Genomic DNA, 17,057 nt, shown 5'->3' on the forward strand with positions numbered 1-17,057 from the left:
CTACGAAAGCAAATACTTCAAAAGATACCAACAGCAAAACTAGCTAGGTATTCGTTAAAAGAAGTACTATATGCATCACACATTTAGGGATCAATCAATAATACAATAAGATGACTAGAATTCCAAGTTAGCTTTAGAGTGACTCCCATACCTTTTACAACAGCTAAAGATCAATTGTGATTTTCATAATTCAAAGACCATAGTATAATTCATGTAAACTTAAATGTAATTTGAATTTAGTATTGCATATCTTAAGACGAGATTGGTGGTAGAACAATCTTTGAGATATTATTGATACCACGAATTATGTCACGTTTCCATCGTCAATTATGTGGACACATAAAGTGAAACACACAATTGTGGATGTGGGTACAAAAACACATATACTTTGGCCAACAATATATACCAAACTAAGGGTATACAATCTCAAAACATATATTTCGCCAATTGCTCGTCAAAATTTAAACCATCCTTATCATAACAATTATTTAAGGACAAAGCAATAGTACACAATTAGTTAAAGTATCAACCGTCTACATTTCTCCAGCTAAATTATTTACCATAACAAAACCTTTAAAGCTTAAATTAACTTTCCTAAATCAAAGGATATAATATGGTTGATGTAAACTCTAATACTGCATTCTTTTATCAATTTGTTTCGCCCAACATGCTAAAATGCATTAGATTTCTAATTTTTTTTTTAATTTTTATGAAAGAGACTGTTGGTATTTTCCCCATCGGATATTAGTGACTTCTAAAATACATTAAAATGAAAAAAACAGATGATTAAGATGTTACCACCATCGGTTATAAGTTCTGTTAAAATGGCATTTTAACATGAATTTCCCTTCAGCAATATGACAAAATGTTTCTGGGTTGGCTTGTTAAATTTAAGTTTTTTTATCCCTGAACGAAGCAGTTGCGGAAAAAAAATCAGACTTATCAGTCCCAGGTCCTTAATGAACTCAGTTATCAGACAGCAGTTGCAGAAACATACATTTTTTCTTCTTTTCAGTCCAGATACTGTTGAACAGTTTAATTATCCTATAAATTATCCCTATGAGCCCATACATATTTGCAGCTGGAGCAGGAGTAATGCTATACGCACTGTACAAATCTGAACTGAACTAGGCCTATTGCAGGGTAAGAAGTGATGAAATCCAGATTCCTACTGACACAGCCCCTACAGTCGCAACTGCTTGACTTAGCTCCAAGAACACGTTTGGCCTTGGAACGGGCAACTCCTTCCAGTTTGTCCTTCTGCCAGGATAAAAGGTACAAATTAGGAATATAAGTGTAATGGACGACATGATGAACTAGGCATGAAAGACCACAAAGTACAAAATGGGCATAATCCTTTTCTTCCTACAGATGAAGGAAAAAACATCTTCCTGCCTCTGCATCATGAAGCAATTTTTTTCCTGACCAAAATGCACACGATGTAATAACGCGGTCGAAGAACTGGTAAATGCAGACCTCTGATTAAGGTCCTTTTTTGCAATTATATATGTGATTCCTAGGACTAACTGCACATTAAAGTTAGGGAAAATTTGCCACAGGACACCGTTATTTTTTGGCGTTTGCTGAAACACACTGCTCGATTGTGTCTTTGCCAGGTACCATTACAATTTTGTGGCACATTTGCCAGAACACACCACCTGGCTAAAAAGGGAAAGCTTTGCACTTTGTCTTCAAAACCAGTCATCACAGGCAAAAGTGCAAAACTTTCCGTTTTTAGGCTGGTGGTGTGTTCTGGCAAATGTGCCACAGAATTGTAATGGTACCTGGCAAAGACACAATCGGGCGGTGTGTTTCAGCAAACGCCGGAAAATAATGGTGTCATGTAGCAAATTTTCCCTTAAAGTTAGGATCGAACCCAAGCTGTCTGGCCCAGCATCTATGCTAAGCCAGTAAGCTCCTAGGTGGTATCGTTTTTTCCTCCAATTTCTACACCAGGCATATCATTCATGCACAGTAAGCTGCAACACAGTTCATAACAAACTCCAGACCAAAAGTTTGAGAATCAGTACCCCAAGTCAGCTATGACTATGCTAATGTTGTCTTGTGACCGTTGATCCTGCAATCGAAATAATAGAAAGGAAATTATAACATATTTTATTGTAATAAGGTTTAATGAACACTAAATATAAAGGTGGATCGGAAGATATAAAGGTGGCAAACAACAATACCAGAGCTTTCTCCCCAAGCGCCTCACAGGCCCTCTACACAACCAAATGCGAAATAAGCAAGCATACAAAATGTACTGTAAGAGGAGTGTAAGAGGCACATAGTGAGTGTCATTTATTTAAGCAGATATAGACTGCATACCTGGACATCTCCATGTTGACGGAGTTGATCTCTGACAAAAGCTACTGCTTCAGTGCTGCACAATACAGTTAGCTATAAATGTCACAATGTTGAGCAGATAGCTGAAGTGTCATGCGAGATGGAAAACATGACCAACTTAAGGTTGTACAACTAAAACATGAAGACCAAAAAAATCGTGGATTTACCTTTTAATGTAATCCCAAAGGCCATCAGTTGCTACCAAAACAAATTCCACATCCGGTCCAAGCTCCACCAGAGATACATCAGGTGAAGAGATTATTAGATCCCCTTTAAATTTTATTCTGTACATAAGAGATTGGATAATTAAAAAACATGCCTATCATATTATCATGTACCAATAGTGATGTAACCCACAGTAGTATCATCTTCGGCGACATGACATTTCATGGCAAGACTTACGTTTTGAAACTATATTATTTGTCATCAAACATAGTGTTGTTATCTATCTAATTCTTTTGAAGAATATGAAGTTAGACAATTGGGCGTGTCAATTACTTATCATACAAGACATCTCATACTGTACAGCAGCAGCAGTAGCAACTAAAAGACATGCATGGAAATTGGATAAGCATTAAATGCATGGTAATAAGAAGATAATTACTGAGAGTATACAATTTAGGATATTCAAATCCCTGATCTAATATTCTTTTTGCAGAAAATCACTGATCTAATATGTGGTGATCATGAGATGACCATTCCAATTACAACAAGAACTGCAGGTGCAAATAAAATATTTTATCAGATGCAAATAAATATGTTTCAGCATAAAGCTTACTTTCCCTAGTACAACCAATCATTTTTGGTCCGACAAACAATGAACTATTATAAGATCTCAAGCAAGGGTACTTAGCATAATTAGGTAATTACCACAAGCAACGGACTGTGAAGAATGAGCCATTACATATTCATGATAGAAGCAAAAAACCAATCTGATTAAATCACCCAAATAAAGGAAAGACTACATTTCATTCACCAGGAAACAATAAAAAGGGAGCACAGTTATAATTGTCAACAGTGGATGAAAAATGGAAGGTCATCGGAAAGTAGCAGTGCTATATAGCTAAGGATTAAACTGCTAATTAACAACCACTAGCAAGCATAGTTCTGAGGTTTTGCACACATATTCTGCTCAAAAGAGTTGTTCGCAGTTAACTGAAGAGGAAAACACACCGAACACAACTGACCTACAAACTTCACAATAAAAAGTCTGCGTGCATCAATCGATGCAGAGGCCAGGGGCATGCCTCCTTTTCAGAAACAAAAGTAACACAAATGACCTCATTTTTTATTTAGAAAAGCCTGACTTGGTTCTTTTGAGAGTTCAGACATATCTTGAGATACAAAAAACAAAGAAGTGAAATCACATGCAGCTATGAAAATAAAATAAAGCACAGATGTATTGGGCGCTTTACCTTGAAATGAATTTTTCAGTCCATCTTCCTTCTTTAACTCCTTTTACCAGCATCCTGCATAACACCATGAGATTTTAAGTATAGTAGAGCATTATAGGGAATAATTACCAAAGGATTCTTTAATGTGTGTAGGGAGCAGGGAGTACAAAGACGAACTCATTCTTCCGTGTCTTAAATCTTATGTCTCCAAAAGCTCGAGATACCGAAATGTCTCCACATATGCGTCCATCGAGAATCTACAAAAGTAATGTTCAAATTGTTAAAACAAGACTCACCACAGGAGTGAGACCAATATGGTCATCAGGCATTGAACAGACAGAGCTCAGGTTATGACACGAAACAAAGTATCCTACATAAACCTAACTATTTTATGGGACGCAAATGAAAAACATGGCGAGTTTCTTACAGAAACAGTGGGACTTAATCAATAATCATTAACTTAGAACGTGAAGGCACTCTGTGCCGTACATACGGAATAGATATAAGGGGCACCAAATAAATCAAATAATACACAAGCATTTACAAGAGGGGCCAAATTATATCACTATTTTTGTTGGAATATCAAGGACACGCATAGGCAAGTTGTATCCAATGGAAGAAGTAGAATTTTATAAAAGAAAGCATGCTGTCATACAATGACATGATTTGCCGGTGACCAAACCAGTGGGAACTAGGATTTGTTAGCCGTGTGGTCCATCTATCGTAGACATAACTTCTTCACAATGGCTTTTATGGAGAAAAAAAAACCTTCTTGATAAAGTACCTCAAGTTTGTAGTGTACTACCAAACCGCAAACATGCAGCTGCCAACCAAATGCAAGAGGTTCCTAGATGTGCTAGATTTTCCGTATGACATCTGTGTTGATTGTTACCCATATTTGGAAAACAGATCGCAATTTATATGAAAAAATAAACATGTTTATTTGCATATGAGAGCAAAGATCTAAGAAATGTCATGGTAAGTGGCCCATATTAACAGCTGTGGTACTTCTGAAGATACAAAAACAGTAGTTCAACAGAGGATGGGAGACTTGAGCTTCCACTATGTAACAATAAAAACAGTAGTCCAAGTGAGGAAATTCAGTGGAATCATGGAAGAGAAAACACACCCATCCACCTGCTGCTCTAATCCGCTTGACCTCTTCAAGGGATGTTTTGTTGTTGCCATATGGACGGTGAAAGTTTGTCAGAGATTGAGGTCTTCCGCCACGGGATACGACCTGCTAATCAATATCATCGACCATCTTATCATCACCAAGAAAAAATCCACACACTTAACCATCAATCTAGAGTTCAGTTTCAATGTAACGGCGCTAAACCTGATAACAAGATGATAAATAGGTAGAGGGAGGAGGAAGTGCTACTACCAAGCAGGAGTCGCCAATGTGTGAGACAACAAGGACATCGTTCCTCAGAAACAAGGCCGTGGCTGTGGCGCCAGAGTCGTCTTCCTTGTCCATTTGCTCAAGCCTGTGAAGAAGCAACAACACAGCACGTAAGCTGTCAAAACTCAAAGCATTCATAGCTAGTATAAGCAGTGAGTAAGAAATGAGAGAAATCCCTACATGCCACTGATAAGTAGCTCAATACCCTCTATACCACAGACAAATAACGTATTCCCTACATGCCACTGGTTAACGGCTTTGAACCCCTTCAATGTCATTGTGTTAAACTCTCGATAGAAAACCTCCGTTAAGCAACATAAAATATGTCTCTTTCCCGATAATATAGAAAAATACCTTCGGCGAAAAATCATTGCTCAAAGAATGAAAACAAATCCGGTAAGAACAAACATGGCATAGCATGTGCAAGTGGCGTATAGAGAATTAGTGTATACCGCATTATAATGTGCAATACAGGAGCAAAATGATCTTTTCATACATAATAGAGCCTGCACTGACATGCAATTTATAGAATGGCATGAAGGAGACTCAAAACATTTTTTACGCGTAGAGCTAGAGTATTATCCAGTGGTATCTAGGCAATAAGCCCCTTTTTGTCATACTCCTACTTGGTAGTATAGTGAATTGAGCATGTGGCATGCTGGGAAGTGGGAATCTCTAAAAGTCTCGGCCATAGTGGACTGGTCAAAATGATCTTTTCATACATAATGGAAGAAATTCATGGGATGGCATGAAGGGAACTCAAAACATTTTTTTAAAGCATAGAACTATTATCGAGTGGTATGTACTTAGGCAATAATTAAGCCTGTTTGAATTGAGCATGTGGCATGCTGGGAAGTTGGGATTGTCTCAATTAAATGGGGTAAACGAAATCCTATCCTAACCAGGTGGAGAGGTTGGCGTCCACAGTGGCAAAGGCACGCCTGATGGATTCCGTGATGACTTCAAGATTCTTGGTATTAAGCACCGCGCCACCATCCAACGCGGCGGCGCATTCCTTGTACAACTCGTCCCTGCAGCACCAAGAAAATTCAGGGTCAAGTGGCCGTGAAGCGTGGGAAATTGCAGCGCAAAGAAGGAGGTGATCGGCGCGTGCGTGCCTGAGGAACTGGACGGTGGAGAACCCGGCGTGGCCGTCGAGGACCGCGGCGAAGGAGAAGCCGTGGAGGAGGGATTCGGGACGGAGGACGACCTCGTCCTCCATCTCCTCGCGGGCGCCCTGCAGCTTGGCGCTTCCCCACCGGATGGCCTCCAGCCCCGACGAGGACTGAGAGCCCGCCGCCACGCTGCCCGCCGCTGTCGCTTGGCACCGCGCAGCGGACGCGGCAGCCCGGCCACAGCACCGGAGAGCGCCGGCGGAGTGGGAGGCGAGCGGCAGCCGCGGCACACGCGGGCTCAGCAACGCCATACTAGTGGTGTGATTTTTTCTCTTTCTCGGGATATTTATTCGATAATTCCTCGCGTTTGATTTTCTCTCCCCGAGTTTGGAGGGATAAGAGGCGAGTGTTCCACTAGTGGTTCCACTTCCACAGGAATATACCAGGTCACGTCGCTCGCTGCTAAATCGTTTTCTTTCTACTCCGTATGAAGCTCCACGACAATATAAACAAAAAAATTAATAGACAAAACTTGTAATCATACTAAAAAAAATTGAACAAAGGGTGGCGTCGGAGACGCCAAATTTCATTCAGCTCACTTTCAGTTTACAAGCAGTTTACAGCATGGATTGCAATCCCTTCAAAATCAAGGCTGTGAAAGGCTAAAGCAAAGGGACAATCATATCGAATGAGCTGAAAAATAAAGATAGGCAAAGATTGAGATTGTGTAATTGCATGTTGTGCACAGTTATGGGCTACACCATTTATCTCCCTCTTAACATGGAATATGCTTGATTGTATGCTTCTTGATGCTCTTTTGTGTGAGAATAACCCGAGGGTCAGATGGTTAGCTCGAGTTGGTGGCTACCCTGCAACCCGGGTTCAAATCTCCTCGGACGCGGATTTACAGCTCATTTAGCCTCTTCTATAAGAATATGCCCTCGGTGCTAGTCCCCATGGTCTCGTTTTTTTGATGCTCTTTTGTACTGCGCAATCTGCTCCCTAAGCTCCCAAGGCATTTGGGCATCCGAAATTTTTGAGAAGATGCACCTCTGACAAGTGTAAGATTGTCCGTCAGAAAAGTGACCTGCTGGATATGAAGCTTCTCTACCAATTGAGCTGCAAGCCGAAGAGCACATGCTTCCGCATGTAACGGTGAAGGAGCAATGGTTGCCGAAGCTTGGATTAGGGTTGTTGCATTGGTGTTGTTCTGATTGATTTGGCAGTAGACTCCGAGACCTGTAAGGGTTCTTCCTTGGGATCTTGGAACTTTTTTTTGTCTTCCAGACATCATCAGAGAAAATCTTGCTTCCTTGGATCAGGAAATCATATATGATTGTTTCCCCCTGACCGTGAAAAATTGGTTGCACCTGACTATGATTTTGTGTTTGTACATGATTTGCCAAATTATCTTTGCTCTTGTCATCTTGTTCTATTCTTTCAGAATTGTCCCCGTTATTTTATTCTTGCAAAATATTTAGAAGTTCCATATTGTTGTGAATAGCATTTGCCTTATCATATATCTGTTTGGGATTGGTGTCTTTTCTGTTAAAGAGGTAATCATTTCATGCCTTCCATAGACACCACATAAAGGTGAGGACATTCTCAATGGAAGCATAGGGGTGAGTCATACTCAAGATGTGTAATAGAATCTAAGTCATATTGTTATGGTTTGCTACAATTTGATCAATTTTTTATATAACATGGATGGCTGAACCAAGAAGCTCTTGCAAAAGCACAGAGAAAGAACAAGTGTGTATCATCTTCTTGTAACCCACATCTATAGCAAAATTTGGAAATGTGCTTGCTATCCTTACCTGCCCGAGCTCTTGTTGGCATAGCTTTTCTTATGAGACGCCAACCAAAAGTCTGCACTCTCAGAGTTACCTTCTTGTTCTTCCAAATCTGATTTAGGAGTTGAATGGTTGTAGGGGTTACTTGCATTGGTCTTGGTTATCCATGCTCGTGCAAAACATTTAGGCAAGCCCTATAGGCACTTTTGGAGTTACATTTACCTGAAGGTGTTAGTCTCCAACGTAGAATATCATTGTCTTGTGAGCAAATAATGGGAGTTCTTTTAATATTGTTAGCAAGAGGATTTTGAAAAGGTTGATCGATTAATTGGGAATTCCAAGCTTGTTGTCCTGGCATCTAGAGATCCTTTACTTGGGCTGGATAAGTGAAATTGTCAAATTGAATAATCAAAGATTCATAAATTTGAGCTGAGCCATCACACCAGGGTGTGCTCCAGACTGAAAGGCAGCCCACTGAAATTTGGTAGAAAGAATGTGCCTTAAGGATGGGGAGAATCTTTAGAATGGAGGCCCAAAAGGCGGATTTTGGAGCATTCAATTTTGGGTGCCAAATCGATGAACCAGGAAAGTAATTGGATTTTAAGGTTGCATGAAGAAAACTGTCAGGTTGGTCAGCAATTCTCCAAGCTGCTATAAGGATTAGACCTTGATTTACAGCTTGCAAGTTCCTTATACCTAGTCCTCCTTCTTTATTTGGAGCACATATGTCTTTCCAGACTCGGAGGCACAAGCTTTTCAAGTTTGAATCCTTATATATGTCCACCAGAAATTCCTAATGATAGCAATAATTTTTTTGTGAACTGTATGTTGGACATGTAATAAACATGGATGGAAGATAAAATTTATTTTATTAGTTCAAGCCTAGCCGCATGAGAGAGCTGATCAGCCTTATAAGTAGAGAGTTTAGATCTAAATTTGTCAATCAAAAAATTGTAGGCAGTTGATTCATATTTTCCAGGAATAATCAGCGGTTGTCCAAGATGAATAAAATTATTATCAATGTCAGGGATAGGAAAAATTTTCTTTATCAAGTTAATCATGCTTGAACACACATGCTTACTAAAAATGATACCAGATTTTGCCTAGTTTGGAATTTGCCCTGATCTGCCACAAAAAACCTGAATGATTTACTTCATTATGTTCGTCTCTTGCTCTATGGCTTGTCCGCACACTAAGAGATCATCTACAAAAAGAAGAGAGTGGATCGGAGGACAGTATGGCCCTAGCATGATCCCTGTAAAACAGTTAGTGGACATGGCTTCTTGGAGATCTATCGACAATTCATTTATGTCCAAAACAAAAAAGGTAAGGGGACAAAGGACATCCTTGCCGGATACCTCTGTTTCCTTGGAATCTTGCAAACGGTTGGCCATTTATGATGACAGCGAAAGTCGGAGAGGAAACACAAGCATGGATAAGGTTGATGAAATGACCATGCAGCCCTTTGCGTGCGAGATCCTGAACAATAAAATTCCACTCTACTCAATCAAAATCTTTGGCTAAATCTATCTTAAGCATGAAAGCACTTTGTTTCCAGGAGTTTAAAGCCAAAGAGCGGGTTATTTCTTGAGCAATAATAACGCTATTACTTATACATCTTCCTTCGATGAAAGATTGTTGAGAAGGGTGAATGTAGTCTGGCAAATGAGATTTTAGTCTATTGGCGATACATTTAGCAACGATTTTATAGATGACATTGCACAGACTAATTGGTCTATAATCCGTTGGAATTAAAGGAACAAGCCTTTTTGGGAATTAAAGCGATATGAGTATCGCTGATATGATTTGGCATAATATCTTTAATGAAGAATTTCCTGACCAGTTGCACAACATCCATACCTATCCAATCCCAGGTAGCAATATAGAATTCCATGTTAAAGCCTTCTGATCCTGGGGAAGCATTCCTCTTCATTTATTTTATGGGTGTCTGACACTTCCTTTTCATCCGGTAGTGAGTAAGTATAATCACCTGCATTGTCTGGAAGTTGGGTGTTCAAGTAAGGCCAGCTATTATTAATTTGAGTAGAAGCAAAAATGGACCGAAAATAGTAAAAAAAAGGTATTGCTAATTTTGTCAGGCATGTAATGCAGAACATTATTTTTATCTCTCATAGAGAGAATGGTATTTATTCTTCTCCTCTTGACAGTGGCACGGTGACAGAAGCTTGTGTTTCTATCTCCATCCTTGATCCAATACTTTTTTGCTCGCTGCATATAGGAATCTGATGACCCACAAGTATAGGGGATCGCAACAGTCTTCGAGGGAAGTAGAACCCAAATATATTGATTCGACACAAGGGAAGCCAAAGAATATTAATAAGCTTTAACAGATGAGTTGTCAATTCACCTGCACCTAAAAACAGACTTGCTCGCAACAGTTTATCAGTAGTAACAGTTTTATAGCAGTGGTAGTAGTGAAGTAACATCAGTAATGAAATAAAAACAGCAGTACGATGATTACAGTAGACAACATGATTAAAATACTGTAGGTACAGGGATGGATGAACGGGCGCTGCATGAATGAGATAGTTCATATAATAGCAAGACATAGGCATTGCAAGAGTAATAATGATAAAAATATCCTAGTATAATATAACCATATGCGTGTGTTCCTATTTAGTCGTGCGTGCTCGCAATGAGAAACTTGCACGACATCTTTTGTCCTACCAACCCGTTGCAGCGGGGCCTCAAGGAAAACTACTGGTAATTAAGGTACTCCTTTTAATAGAGTATCGGAGCAAAGCATTAACACTCCGTGAACACACATGATCCTCACATCATAGTAATCCCCTCCGGTTATCCCAATTTCTGTCACTTTGGGGCCTCGGGTTCCGGACAACAATATGTGTATACAACTTGCAGATATAATCAAAAACAATAATTATCATCATGAATCAATAACATGTTCAGATTTGAGATCATGGCACTCGGGCCCAAAGTGACAAGCATTAAGCATAGCAAGTTCCAACAATGTGAAAAATACTAACAATGGATACTAGGCACTATGCCCATAACAATCTTATAGCTATTACACGGACAATCTCTACCATCCCCTACAGCCTACGGCGGGGAATTACTCACACATGGATGGGAGAATCATGGATGGTTGATGGAGAGGCGTCGGTGATGGCGATGGCGATGATCTCCTCCAATTCCCCGTCCCGACAGGGTGCCAGAACGGAGTTTCTGGTCCCGGATTTGGGTTTCTGGTGGCGGCGGAGCAGCGAAACTCTTTCGGGAAAAACGTCGAACCCTCCGATATTTTCAGGTCAGGAGCTTTATAGTGCGAAGGAGAGGTCGAGGGGGTGGCCGAGGCGTCCAGACCACCCCTAGGCGCGGCCAAGCCTGGCCCGCACCTAGGGGTGTGGGCCCCTCATGGCCCCCTCCGTCTCGTCTTCTGGCTCCGGGAGTCTTCGGGTGAAATATGGATTTTGCGATATTTTTCGGGAATTTTCTTGAAAGTTGGATTTCTGCACAAAAACGAGACACTAGAGCAATTCTACTGAAAATAGCGGCATTCCGTGTTAGTTGCATTCAAAACACACAAGATAGAGGGCAAACAACAACAAAAGTGTTCGGGAAAGAAGATACGTTTTGGACGTATCAACTCCCCCCAAGCTTAGCTTATTGCTTGTCTTCAAGCAATTCAGTGACAACTGAGTGCGATAAAAGAAACTTTCACTAACCTATTTGCTTCATATGATGTATATATTCTCATTACATGATCAAATACTTAGACAATTCATAATAAGAAGCATGCAACTAAGGCTACTCAATAATTATGCAAGCTATGAAAAGATACCAACACAATAATAAGCAACATGAAACATAAGTATCTGCAGGATTGCAATGTTCATAACATGATATGATAAAGTGGTATCTCGCTTGCCCTTATTTGTGGAGCAAAACATAAATGTCAGCGCACCTCTGAAGTTCAAGAGAAGACTAGAAGTGAAAATAACGAAAGATTCAAGCATCACAGTTATACCACAATTAATCTTATTCTGGGACAAGCACATTAAACTAAGAATGACAGCTATGCTTTCGAGAAAGTGCTCGAAGAAAGGATGGTGACTCAACATAAAAGTATAATATTGGCCCTACACAGAGGGAAGCAAGATTACTCATGTGTTAGAGCTTTTCATTTCAAATACAATATGAGTGTTGAAAATATATTTTTTGAGAGGTATGCATGTCTATGTCAACGACTGGCATTAATTATCATCCCTTCATATAGTGACCTCAAGAGCGGCTCCCATGTAGTTCTCCAATGCACACCATTATTTAGGATCTCTCCAGTACATAATATGCGGAGCAGTGTTTGTTTATTTATTTATTTTATATTTTGTTTGGGATGGGCACCCAGCGTCTTGCTCTTTTTGCAATATTATGGACCAGCACATTATGCATGCTAGTCGCGGTATGAAGTCATGAAAGGAAAATAAAGCACTCAATACTCCCTCATGAGCTAAAACAAAACACAAAACATGTGGTAATTTTGAAGGTTTAAAGGTGTAACGGTCCAGGGTAGTACCCCTAATAGAATTGCTTGTTGTTTTTTCTTTTTTTTGCATCATCATGCATGCATCATACCATCCACATGTTTTATCAATCTAAAATTACATGCATATTTTTCTTTATTTTCCCTCTCATATGGTTTAGTAAAACCATCCCATCTTTCTTCTTATTTTTCAAGGAAAACCATATACAAGTTTTTTGTACATGTTTGCGAAATGGTTTCAAATCAAATTCAAGTTTGGAAAATGTTTGCAAAAGGGCCTGACCCATTCCGTCTATGTCTCTCTTCCTTCTTCACTCTCCTATTGATCTTCCTTTGCAAGAATCAGATTCGATGAAGAAAAACTAGATGGGCAATTCCTTTTCAAGCTAGACTGCTTCCTTCTTTTGGCCTCCTCTTAATCTGAATTGGGCCACAATATCTTGCCTTGTTTCTTCGTTTAATCTCCACCCAAGCCCACCTAGCCTAACCCTTTTCCTAGCCCAGCGGCCACTTATTTGTTCGACACCGAGAGCCTGCTCCCCTGTTCGTTTTCTTCGCTGTACAGGAGCACGAGAGGAGCGTGCTTCGCCTTATCCCACCTGCTCCTGTGCTTTCCCCTCCTCCTTCCCCACCAAATTCAGCACAAATCCTAGCCTCTTCCATCTTCCCCTCCTCGTGCCGCCACTAAGTTTTCCCTCTCCCACGGAAGGATACAGAGAAAATTCAGTCAAAAATTCAGTTAACCATTGCCGGGAAATCCTCAAGCTCGTCGTCGCCTGGAGCCGCCGTTCGCCGCGCCGAGCACGTGGATGGAGCCACCATGGTATTCTTGTTCTGTACGCTGAAGGTCAGGAGCGGAGGCTGCTCCTGGACGACATCACGGACCTCGCCGTCACCGTCCTCTTCTACACCGATGGTCACCACTCGCCTCTACTACCTCTTCCTCGAGTCCGCCCTCTTCCTCGACTCCGCCGTCTCCGTGTCGTTCTGTCTTGGAGCAACAACCAGGGTGAGCGCCACAACCTTTTCCCTTGCTATCTCGCTCGTTTGCATCCAGTATTTGGCGTCATGCTCGTGGCCGATGTCATGTCTGCCGGGAACACGAGCTGCGCGTTCTGTATCTTCTCCCCGTCCTCACGCCTGGAGATGTTTCTGTTGGGCATGTTCTTGTTTTATATCACCAGATGATCCTGCTATTGGTCCAATTCCTACAGTTCAAGGATCAAACCCCCAGTGGAGACGCACATCTTCTATTTTCGTTGTATCAGGTTCAGTTAACACATGTTGTTTTTGTCAGTTAAAAATTCTGATAACTGGGCTGCCACTTTACCTTGCCTGTTCTCTCTCTACTACTCACAAAAATCACTGAAAAGCTCCACTTGCTAGCCATCGATCCTGCCAGCATAACCCAATATGAATTCCCAGGAGAAACAAACGCCCATCCTTTTCTTTTCTATCTTTCTCAAATTTTCAGCATACGGTCTCCTGTATCAGTTTTCAGAACACCTGCAGGCCTCATCACAACGGCCAGCAGTGCGGTGAATACACTGCATCCCTACCATTCTTGTGAGCAGCCTGCTAGCTAGTTTAACTACTTTGCACGGCTTCTATTCATCCATCCACCTGTCTGTGAGCTAGCTTGCTCCAGGCTTGAATCAATCCACTTGCTAGCTACCTAGTTTGACTGGCTAGTTTATTCACAGCGTTTTGCAACTATCCCAAGCCAAAATCTGAAGCTTATCCCAAGTGGGTCCCTCGTGTTGTTTTTTTCAACTGATCCATCGATCAATTCCAAGGCAAAAGGCCATGTTCTCTGTCTCTGTTTGTAGCTTCGTACCTGTCTTTTGTTTCAGTTTCAGAAAAACTAGCAAACAAGGCATCTTTTGTTTAATTAACCACACGTATCCCTGTCAATAGTACAAACCATTCAATATCGCAGCATCTGAACCAAATCGGAGTTCACTCCACGCTGCGTCCAATTATCCACTACTGCTGTCATTTGTTCTCCGGAGCCAGATGGTCCTCGGCCCTGCAAGTTTTTATTTTATCTTGTGAATCTTGTTTATTTTAAAGCTTTTATTTTATAAATCTAAATACAGCAAATTATATATCTAAATTGTTCAGAAAAATATGAGGAACATTAATATGCCATCCATTCATCTATTTGCATCTCGCATCATGTCGCGTTGATAGTCGTGCATGTTCACCTAACATATATGCGGAGTATTTCGAACACCGATTTGGTTTTCCCCGCTCCGTTTAATATTGAAGTAGCTCACCCCTGCCATGTTATGCCATGCTAAGCAACATTTAATATTGCCGTAGAAAAACAACTCGAACCTAACTATTGTATGTCGGGATTCCGATTCCGCTTAAATTGGATAAGTGCATCGGACCATCGTTGCCATGTCATGCATATCATGTCGATCATGCCGGATCTTCTTTATCCGTAGTAGTAAAACTTGCATACTTTGTGTGTTCCAAGATTTGCTTCTTCCTGGATAGGATCGCGAAGTGGTGTTGTGAGATACGACAAGTTCTCCGGATGTTCTTCGGCAAGCTTTAACAGGCAAGCATTTTCCCTATACTCCTGCCCCTGCAGAAGTCGCTTACCTATTTTATTTTTGCCTTCTCCCTCATGCTATCCTTAAGTTGCGTTCTTGTCACGTGTCCCTTCCACTTGTTACCTCCAGCAGCCCATATTGCCACCACCAACCACCAACCTACTACAGCTGTTGTTTGGTTATCGGGTCTGCCTTGCGAGTCGTAGTGCATGCTAGTGATGTTTATATCTCGTTATCAAGTATCGCTATCTTATCGGGTTATCTCGTTGGGGAATCATGACACATGGTTTATGGTTATATCTCGTTGGAAGTATCATGGTTACTTGTTAATAATTGTTAGCGGAGACATCGGTGGGTCGCTTGCTCGTTTTATGGCGGCTCACTTGTGTTTCTTTAAAGCTTAGGACCCGAGTTCTCGTTATCTCGTTCCGAGACCGAGCGCTCTAACCACACGTGGGTATGCTTCGGGTCTCCCCTTGACCACTCGCCGAATCTATAGCTTTGTCCAGAGTGGCCACAACTAGTTTGCAATGTTTTACCATTTGTTGTTTGCGTGCATGCCGACTTGTTACTTATTTACTTTGGGAAGCCCCCGGGTGCCTTGTATCCCTTGTTTCCGGTATGCACGTATAGGTCGTGGAGCCTCTGCGAAGTGGTTTATCGCCCGATAGTGTGTTTAAACCACCTAGCACGTTGACACACATAGCTAAGTCCGCTTCGGAGATACGGCGGACTTCGATACGGGTTCAACTTGGTTAGGTGGCTTCCCGGACATTGTTGTCGTGAAGGAGAGTGCGAGTCGTGATATCCACCTCGTCGCAAGTGGGTTGATCGTGCGTGCGGGCACATTTGGGCACCCCCGTGAGGTTAAATCTTATCGATAAGCCGCGTCCGCGGTTATGGACGACTTGGAGCTGTATGACTCGACCATAGACAACTTACACATGTTGTTTCATTACTAATAACTTGTGTAGTAAGATAGAACAACTTAAATAATAACTGGTTAAAACTTGTCAACCGTGTGAGTGCCCTTGTAAGTACTTCCTTGCGAGGGGGAAACGCATCGGCTGTGTTATGTTTGTAGAGTATGGAACTGTTAGTTGTGCGCTTTCTCATCTTCTCTAATTAGACGACTGTTGTAGAGTGTCTCTATAGGTTTTTAGTGCTTGCGCGCTGCCGCTTAACCCCACCATATTTCCTATGACTTTCCTCTTGCGTCCTCTAAGTCCCCTGCGTGCCTCAAGTACAAAGGACGACTGGTTGACAAATGCTTATACGTCTTGAAGTCTTGTTAAGTACGAACCCGTACTTATTGTCAGCTTCTACGGGACATAACCGACATGTATGAAGATATGTTCGATGAAGACGACGCTTAGCAAGGTTACCCTTCCGGCTTGGCTCGGGCGTGGTTATGGACGCCATCTGGTTATCTTCGGGACTCTTAGTCCAATTTGTATCTTGTCCGTACTCGGACGTATTTGATCTTCCGTATGATTTGGATCTTTGTATTGTATCTATTTGTATCTTGACTCGATGGAGTCGTTGTTGTAATATATCTCGTTTCTTGTGGGCTCTATTGTAATCCTGTTGTAATGTTACCGCTCGTGATTGATTCCACTCGCATCGCGTGCATGCTTCGGCATGTACAAGGCGCTTGGTGGTGCGTCTCCTAAAATCGATATCGTGCGGATTTCGCGGATTCGTCGGGATCCTCATGGTACCGGTTTTGGGGCGTCACAAGTTGGTATCGAGCCTCGAGTTGACGGTACCCCACTAGTCCAGCCTTTAGGATAACCTTGCCAACGGGCGTTGAGTTTAGAGAGTCCAAACTAGTTTCTAAAACTCGTTGGATAGTTCCGATTAGCTCGATTTTTCTCCTTACCTATATTCTTTCTCCTCTTATCTATGTGAGTTTTGA

The 17,057-nt window shown here is 41.4% G+C and overlaps 1 protein-coding gene across 2 annotated transcripts; it reads right to left on the reverse strand.

Annotated features, from left to right (window-relative positions):
• Positions 1–983: 983 nt before the first annotated feature.
• Positions 984–6,586, reverse strand: LOC124660174 (probable protein phosphatase 2C 5). Of its 2 annotated transcripts, none has more exons than XM_047197972.1 (11): positions 6,264–6,586; positions 6,048–6,176; positions 5,128–5,230; positions 4,870–4,980; positions 3,918–3,997; positions 3,762–3,815; positions 2,514–2,630; positions 2,329–2,383; positions 2,190–2,222; positions 2,031–2,077; positions 984–1,260 (listed from the first exon to the last, which is right to left on the reverse strand). In XM_047197972.1, exons 1-11 carry the CDS (start codon positions 6,569–6,571, stop codon positions 1,134–1,136), a joined length of 1,164 nt encoding a protein of 387 aa, XP_047053928.1. In that variant the 5' UTR covers positions 6,572–6,586; the 3' UTR covers positions 984–1,133. The 2 variants fall into 2 exon arrangements, with proteins under 2 accessions (XP_047053928.1, XP_047053927.1); XM_047197971.1 differs by having other exon boundaries at positions 4,870–4,983.
• Positions 6,587–17,057: the final 10,471 nt, after the last annotated feature.

The sequence above is a fragment of the Lolium rigidum genome, chromosome 6 (genome assembly GCF_022539505.1).
Source record: "Lolium rigidum isolate FL_2022 chromosome 6, APGP_CSIRO_Lrig_0.1, whole genome shotgun sequence".
Classification (NCBI taxonomy): Eukaryota; Viridiplantae; Streptophyta; class Magnoliopsida; order Poales; family Poaceae; genus Lolium; species Lolium rigidum.

Bases quoted from the DNA above. Each gene is read 5' to 3' on its own strand.
- LOC124660174 (XM_047197971.1), bottom strand. From the start codon at position 6,571: ATGGCGTTGCTGAGCCCGCGTGTGCCGCGGCTGCCGCTCGCCTCCCAC. The intron at 4,984-5,127 runs GTAGTAGCACTT...GATATTGATTAG, and splicing joins ACATTGGCGACTCCTGCTTG to CAGGTCGTATCCCGTGGCGG. The intron at 3,816-3,917 runs GTTCGTCTTTGT...GGTGTTATGCAG, and splicing joins TTTAAGACACGGAAGAATGA to GATGCTGGTAAAAGGAGTTA.